The sequence below is a fragment of the Mycena indigotica genome (genome assembly GCF_014461135.1).
Source record: "Mycena indigotica strain 171206Taipei chromosome Unknown Mind.scaff0011, whole genome shotgun sequence".
NCBI lineage: Eukaryota > Fungi > Basidiomycota > Agaricomycetes > Agaricales > Mycenaceae > Mycena > Mycena indigotica.
This window is the reverse complement of record NW_023503010.1, coordinates 774289-782092: the sequence shown is the minus strand read 5'-3', so window position 1 is coordinate 782092 and position 7804 is coordinate 774289. Positions and strand designations below refer to the sequence as shown.

At 51.1% G+C, this 7804-nt stretch overlaps 3 protein-coding genes across 3 annotated transcripts; 2 read left to right on the top strand and 1 right to left on the bottom strand.

The window, feature by feature from the left end:
- Positions 1 to 1758: 1758 nt before the first annotated feature.
- Positions 1759 to 2501, top strand: MIND_01160200 (uncharacterized protein; the record flags this gene model as incomplete). Its single annotated transcript, XM_037368125.1, has 3 exons — positions 1759 to 1934; positions 1989 to 2085; positions 2148 to 2501. Exons 1-3 carry the CDS (start codon positions 1798 to 1800, stop codon positions 2499 to 2501), a joined length of 588 nt encoding a protein of 195 aa, XP_037215051.1. The 5' UTR covers positions 1759 to 1797.
- A 290-nt stretch (positions 2502 to 2791) lies between these two features.
- MIND_01160100 (uncharacterized protein) lies at positions 2792 to 3742 on the bottom strand (the record flags this gene model as incomplete). Its single annotated transcript, XM_037368124.1, has 3 exons — positions 3606 to 3742; positions 2882 to 3558; positions 2792 to 2829 (listed from the first exon to the last, which is right to left on the bottom strand). The coding sequence occupies exons 1-3, from the start codon at positions 3725 to 3727 to the stop codon at positions 2792 to 2794; spliced, it is 837 nt and encodes a 278-aa protein (XP_037215050.1). The 5' UTR covers positions 3728 to 3742.
- Positions 3743 to 6277: 2535 nt separating this feature from the next.
- On the top strand, positions 6278 to 7505 carry MIND_01160000 (uncharacterized protein; the record flags this gene model as incomplete). Its single annotated transcript, XM_037368123.1, has 7 exons — positions 6278 to 6417; positions 6470 to 6563; positions 6621 to 6641; positions 6696 to 6889; positions 6945 to 7024; positions 7083 to 7274; positions 7327 to 7505. 7 exons carry the CDS (start codon positions 6278 to 6280, stop codon positions 7503 to 7505), a joined length of 900 nt encoding a protein of 299 aa, XP_037215049.1.
- Between the last annotated feature and the right edge of the window lie 299 nt (positions 7506 to 7804).

Sequence of the window (7804 nt, the reverse complement as noted above, 5' to 3'; positions counted from 1 at the left end):
ATACGACACCCAGTAACTTATAAGACTAGACTGATTGGTCAACAGCGTGAGAGTTCGGGTGAGTACTTGCGCCATGAGGCGGTGCCACGGAGTGAATATGCCGTCGCCGAATACTAATAAAAGGCTGTGCGTTTCCGAGCTCGCTCCCCCTCTTCCCTCCCACCGTTCCTTGTACTAGTATACCCACTCCTCTGTTCCTTGCATACAGTGCATCGCGGCACTATAAGTCTACCTGGACCATCGTTGGCTGATACGTTAGTACTCCCAGCCCCACCCTTGATGCGTTTCCACACTGCCACTGCAATACTTGCACTCTCCCTTGCTTTGCTTGCGCAGACCACGGGCAGTGCCGCCCAGAACACTGCCATCACCACCGGGACCACTTCACGCCGGCTGTCCACTGCCCTCTTCCGCCCCGCGTCGCGGGGCTGGCCTGCATTCTCAGGTGCAGACGAGTTGGATGGCCTAAATTCTGCGTCGGAGCATGTCCGGCGCCACGGCCCGCGGCGCCGCGCGCGGTCCACCCTTGGTGTGTTGTGACACAAACTCCCGAGTTTTGTTTACTGAGGTTTGTCGTCGTCCGCAGAGCCCGCTGCTGTTGCCAGTGCATCCCCGATATGGGAGAGCTTGGTGCGCTTAATGCACCTGCCAGTGGACACACCTGTCCACCTGATTTCACGACTGTGTATAAGGATGACAGACTATTAATAGAACTCAAACTTGGACTCTTATCAGTGGATATTCACATGGACACTAACCCTAACCTGTGTACTTATTATACTTAGTGCTGGCCAGAATTATATTATGCTTGATTAAATATTGAATATATTCAGAATATTATGAGTATATTATGCCCTTCGTGGATCACTTGAATATGATTATGTTTGAATATATTATATTATATTATGACTATACTATATTATAGTCACAGAATATTCAACTATAGTAAGGTGGATGATTACAGCTATTTTCTCAGTCCATGTAATCAGTCCTAGTACTCATCTTAGTCTGAGTTAGCCGTACTTCTGATAAATGCCACATATTATCTATTATATATGGTGATTCATACATTACTCTTAGTAGGAACAAGTGTCAGGAGTGATCACTTTGGGTTAACCCTATAACATAGTGTAGGACCTCTGAATCAAGTGTCTACTGGCTAACCTGATACTAGTGGCAATGCCCCTGATTGTATTTTGAGAGTCCTATGTAACCCAGGGAGGCCCAAAAGGAAGTTGCCCTGACAATCCAGCATGTATTTTATGTTTTTGATTATTTTTTCTAGCAGCAAAATATGTCAGACATATCAAGAGATATGCATACTAGATTATAGTTGAATATATTCATAACATATTCATATTTTGCAGCTGAATATGATTATATTATACTACAAATATATTATTGGGTTGGAGCTCTGAATATGATATGATCATAATATATTATGCCCATAAAATAATATAATCATATTTGGCCAGCACTAATCCTAGGATATAAGGCAAGCTTCCCCATCCTTATGGGAACACCATTGTTTCTATGATTCTTACATCATGACATAGTCACGCCTCTCGCTTTGACCACGACGGTTGCGGATTTAACCTTTTGTTTGAGTCCCGCACACAGACAAAGGGGTATTATGAATTGGGCAATACTCGATAGACGCCTAAATCTGGCTTCCGTGTTCTCCCGAGTCCCGCGAAATGAAGCCGGCCGGGAGTGACGCGTCTCCCCGGCGGCTGCCATGCGTCCACTGCCACAACAGTCGCCTCACGCACCATCTTCACGTTGCTTCTGACCTCGATGGCGCCGACTTCGCTCCTCCTACTAGGCCTGCTGAAGGCCCAGATGCAGCTTGCGTGCCTCAAGACCAAGCTTGTCTTCTACCAAGGCTACCACGACCCGAGCGTTCCGATGCGCGAGCGGGTCATGAGTCTCGGGTACATCTTCAACTCTACCATTTCATGGCCTTTGACTGACTCAGCTGCGCGCAGACTCTGGACGGGGTTCGCGGGCGGGGGCGGGTTCGCGCTGGGTGCGCTGTCTGCGGCGATTCCACGCGCGGTCGAAGCTGCCATCCGCGCAAAACGGGTGTGTCCTCTGTTCAAGTTCCGTATCTCTCCATGTGGCATTTCTCAGCATTGCTTTGTCAGAAAACGGCGTATATGCCGCCCCTGCGCCTCTTCCGCCTGGGCGTCCTCAGCCACGCTGTTGCGCTCGGTTCCGGGACCGCCGCTGTGCCATCGACCGGATTCCTCCTCCAGCTGCTGGGCATACCGTCGGGCGCCGCGCCGCAACCCCAGCTTCTCGGATGGTCCGTCAACTCGGCACTCACAGTCCTGCTCAGCGCTCTCTGGGTCCTTCCTGTCCGCGTGCGCATCGACCGGGCATTTGCAGCACGTGGCGTGCGCATGGATAAGGCAGCCGATAACGTTAGCACGGCGCTCGCTGTTGGGCTCATGGGGCTCGCCTGGACGACATACAAGGATGTCATTCCAGAGTTCTGAGAAGCGTCCAATGGAATCTCATCTGAAGTAGAGATGTAGTAGCACTGTACTTGCCAAATCGCAAATTTCCCCACTCCTCAGGAGCAGGCCTGAATCGCGCAGGGGTTAGAGTAATATGGATCCGGCTCACAGGAATGCAGTGAGGTTTCCCTCGTTCAGGACAATCCACTGGAAGGTTGACAAGGTTGGATCAATCATTTATAGTGACTGGGCACGACACTGAAGAAAGGAAGTGGCTGCAAAGGAGAGTCGAAATGCAAAGAGCAACAAGAAGCGCAAAGAGCGCAAATTTAGACCCGATCCGCCCTGTTTGCAAAGAATCGGTCATCTGTGAACAGGATATAAGCCACAAGCCATACCCAGATTATAGTTTCACTCACCCTCGATCTCATGTCTGCGCTTTCTCGCGACAAATGCGTCCGCCGCATCCCAGTAGCTGTACCCCTCCAAGACGCCCTCGGCCCACTCGCGGTACCATGTGATCACGAAGCGGACGTCCCTGATGTCGGGCGGCACGCGCTCCTCATAGGCCTTGGCGGCGGAAACCTCAGAGTCGAGTAGCACCAGCACGTGCAGCCGTGGGCATTCCGCGAGAAGACGCTTGCGCGCGGGCCATGCCCCAGTCTCCCAGTCATTCACGGCCAGATGCGTCAGGGCAGGGAGCCTGCTCAGAAACGTGACAAGCGTGGCGTCCAGCACACGGTCAAACGCCTCGAAATGTGTCAGCACGCTCAGCAGCGGCCGAGCTGCGAGGGCTGCGGACATTGCGTCGGTGTTGGCGGGGCAGCGGAGCGCGCCGGAGAAGCAAGCAAGGTGGGATATGTTGTCCCGAGAGAAGAGCGAATCGTAGAAGTCTGGGCGGACAGGCACGTCTCCCAACGCGAGGCCGGTTGCATGGGAACAGAGAGTGAGGATTTGCTGGCTCTCGTCTGGGTGGGCGTCGTACATCACCAGCCGCCGCGTATACTGCGCAAAGAACACGGGCGGCTTAAGATTCAGCGGCGGGTACTTTGTCTTTTGCGTGAACTGCAGTGTGTGGTACAGCAGCGGCTCTATCCTTGACTAAGTCAGGTCTACCGGACATGGATAAGCTTGAAGGCACACCAGAGTTGCACACGTCGCGCGACAAAGAGAAGCGGGTATCTCATCGTGGCATGCAGCCCGGCCGCCATCTCGAAGATTTCGCGCTCCAGCTCGGGAGGAAGAGGGCCGCCGTCGCGGGACATGAGGGGCGAAGCCAAGATCAGGAGTGCTGACACATCACCGTGACGCGTACGTCGGGTGACCGCGGGCCGAAGGGGACACTGGAAGATGGTTGGAGCCTCACAGATGGCACAGCCAGTTCCACGGATTGTATACTCGAATGTGTGCCATTCCGATGTCTAATCGTACATAGTCCGTTGTGTAGTGTACACTTGCAAGCTGCCCCAATCCGGCGACCCAGTCCGAATGAGCGATCAAAATGCTTACGTGGCTTTTCGTCCTTCTTCTCTCCCTCCATCCAGCGCAAGCGGAACCTGTCATGCCGCCGAGCTATAACTGCCGGCGAACATCCAGCGACATAGAGCCGCCCACTGCCGCGGCGCGGAACCTCAGCAGCAGCTCTTTCGCTAGCTCCTCTGCGCGTCCCCGCCTCATGCCACGAAACATGCGCCAGAGCGAATCGGATGCCTCGTCGACGAACTGCTGGACCTCTGACCGGACCTGCGCCGCCGCCTCCGAGTTCTTGTACTCGGTGATAACCCATTGGAGATCCGGCTCGGACAGCGGTCGATTTGCCGCGCTGTGGGAAATGTGGTCGAGGAGGAGGAGACAGTGGATGCTGTATTCCAGGAAGGTGCGTGTTGCTCCGGGCCTATCTCGATTTCAGACTGACAAAATGCAGGACCTTGGAGCAGACGCACAGACGCTGACGAATCCGAATTACCACCTGTGTTATCCACAAAACCCCCGCAATCGTGGCCGCGACGTAGCCCCAGGCCCATGTCACTGCCGATCCCAGCAGCAGTCCCATGAAGACTTGGTACCGGTCCATGAAGTTGCTTCCCAAGACGTCAGTTTCCCTATCGACAATCCGACAAGACAGTCAATTGCGTACCGCAGGGACCATTTGGACTCTTCCGCACCGTCGGATAACACGGGCAGCGCGGACAGTCGCCGAACCTCCAACGTAAGCTGTGGAGAATCCCGTAGCTAGTACTTTTCAGTCAAGAGCGGAGGAATACAATGCTGACGAACGACGAAAGGATCGTTAAACGCCCACGAGCGACTCATGTCTCGATGCAATTTCCCCAAAACCGTGTCTAGGCTATTCCAAGTAACCACGGTGAATATCGCGCGGTAATATTCTTCAGGAACAATCAGAGTCGCGGGGCTTATTACATCCTCAGACGCACCGTCCATGGCCAACCTGTTCCATCCGCGATTGAGGCTGCATTCACGTTGACAGGCAAACTTCTACGTACCGCAAACACTCCTGAATTCTCTTGGACGCTTGTTGCAATTGAAACTTTGAAGCTTGAACCCCGCGTTTCTTCCTCGTCGCGCCATCTGGCGTCTGTATTGCGACAAGATCTTTCGACATTTGCAGCAGAGCGGCCAACATATCTGCTGTCTCACTGGAGATTAAATCATCATGCAGCCCTGTTCAAAGACCGTGAACTCGAGCGCAAGGGACGAAAATAATCGAGGATTCACCTGAGGTGTGTATGTGCTTCACGTCCGAGTTCAAAGCTTCCAACACATCTACACATTCTTGCTGAAACACTTTCTCGGAACGTTGTTCGATCGTTCGATCTACTCTTCTGTCGGGAACCGGCTCTTCCTCCAGACGAGCCACGAGGCGGTCGTGTTGAGTATAAATAACAATGACAGGCACTAGCATTCGGTTAGGTACGTCTCCGGAATCCAAAAGGATAATATATTCACCTGGTTTCAACTGTAGAATTTGAGACTCCACTTCGGTGAAAAGAGCAACTTCAGGTAGGGGAACCTTGACGCATAACCTACGCATGCAAGTCAAGATCGTCATGACATTCGTGATGCAAGCAACACTTACCAAACTATGTCTACACCCTCATTTAACACTATCCCATCTTGTCTCTTGGCGTCGGATGGTCGAATGAACTCGTCGATTGCATCATAGGTTTCTTCAAATACTTCATCCCGTTCATATCCGACAGAGTCGACCACTTCGAATTGCGGCTCCCTCGGAAAGTTTCGTGGCTCGAGTGGGTGCCAATCTCCTGCAGACTGATTTACAAGCCGCACATCCGATGACTGCTGCAAGATTTTAGCTATGTTCGAAATCAGGACTCTCTCTCACCTTCGACTCGATTGTGTCAACTGGGGCTCCGAAAGCTTTTCGAATCAAGGTAGTTTTTCCGACGCCCCTCTGAACAGCATAAGCAATCGCCGCAGCTGGATAATGCCCTACGCACACGTCCAAGGACCAGTACTCGGATCCTAGAAGCCTATTTAGCTGCCTGTCATCTGGGGAGGTAAGTCCGACACTAGCCTCCTGGTGGACTGGTTGGATGCGGATATCTGGCTCGCTTGCATTGGCGCGAGGTTAATGGAGCAGACGAAGGGAGACCGAAGGAAAGAAGAAGTATCCTGTGATCATTGCTAGCACGCAATCGCCTCGTGGCGAGCCCACAATCGAAAGTCGCGGCCCGTGCCTCCGTTGACAGCTCACACGAGGCCGTCCTTCTTCTGCTTGACTCCCATCTGCTCATCGATTCAGCTCGACTAACCGCACCTCTTACCCTCTTACAATGGAATCCCCCAGAGACGGCGAGAATGATCATCAGCCAAACAAAACCCCCGACGGAGCTCAAGTGCCTGCCAGTCGAGCCATGGTTGAGGAAGGTGTGGTTGAAGAGGGGTGGTCGGCTGTACTCCGAGCAAAGCCACAGTAAGCTGCCCATGTCGCCTCCCCGCGATTCCTCTTGATCCTCCTGGAATAGAGCGTTATCTCAATATCACATTCTCTGTGTTGGAAGAGCACACAGTCGAACGAAACTCTTCAAGATGTTCGCAGCATACGCAGATTCCGCTCGGGTGAGCATCATGATCGGTGGCCTCGTCGATAGACATTAATGCTGAAGTTTTGGAAAGTCTTCCGAGTCCACTACCCCGGTAACCACATGCTTCTTCGTCACTGCCAGTGTGAACTACTAACCATGTCCATAGACGTCGGCCGTCTCAAGTGACGGCACTGCCATTCGGGCATCCCCCATTGTGTTGACCAAGGACAATATTATGATTTCCATGCACGATCCAGTCCCACTCACGAAAACATCCGGTGTAGATACGGAAGAGATCAAACATTTCATACAAGTACGATCCAAGGCATTTGCACTTTCAGAGAAACTACATGCTATTTGGTCAGTTTAGTATGATTAATTTCAATTTCACAGAGGTTGAACATGTAAACAACAGGATCTGTATTGCAACTGAGATGTATCAGCCACCTTCCTACAACGAAGTCTTATTCCTCAACCGAAAAATCGCAACCTCAGGTGAGAAGAGTCCTTATCATTAACATTAGTCTGCGTTGTTCACTGGCATGGTCGCTAGTTCCGACATTCCTGGTTGTCACGAGGTTCGACGAGTTGGTCACCCAGGCCTTTATGCAGCTGAAGCCGTTGGTTGGCATCGTTGAGGCCCGGGTAAAGCGCTTTGATTTAGGAAGGGAGATCCTCCAGAACACGATCATTGAGCCCCTATGGCGGACTCCATTGCCGCCACATGGCTTTTTGATTCTCACTGGTGCGTTATACACTCACCATTGATGTACACTGAATATATTATGCTGTTATAGATGAGAATAGCACGTTCATTGAAAACCTACTGCTGCAAACCATGAAAATGCTAACTCCCAGTACCATCAATGACATGAAACATTCAATTCTTCAAAATTATGTCGACTTCAATACAGAAAATGCAATAAAGAAGTCAGGAAGTTGTCTCACTATTGGTTTTCCATTTTTCATCCCATGATAGTGTATTTACCTTTCGGCATCATCACAGATCCTTTAAATATCGGTTGGAATACCTCAGCCTCGACGACGCTCTAGGATCTCATGATGAAGCAACATTATTTGGAGACATTCTACCTTGTTTTCCATCTATTGGTGTATGTCTATTTTTCTGTAGCAAATTTTCAATCTGATTTACTGTTTCTATTCTAGCTTGTGCGTCACTAATTCTTTAAGATTTTTCATTTGAAAGTTATTAGTTTGTGAGTGATATCCTTGGTCTAATGCCATATTTGCTAATACTACTCAGACTGGATGTAT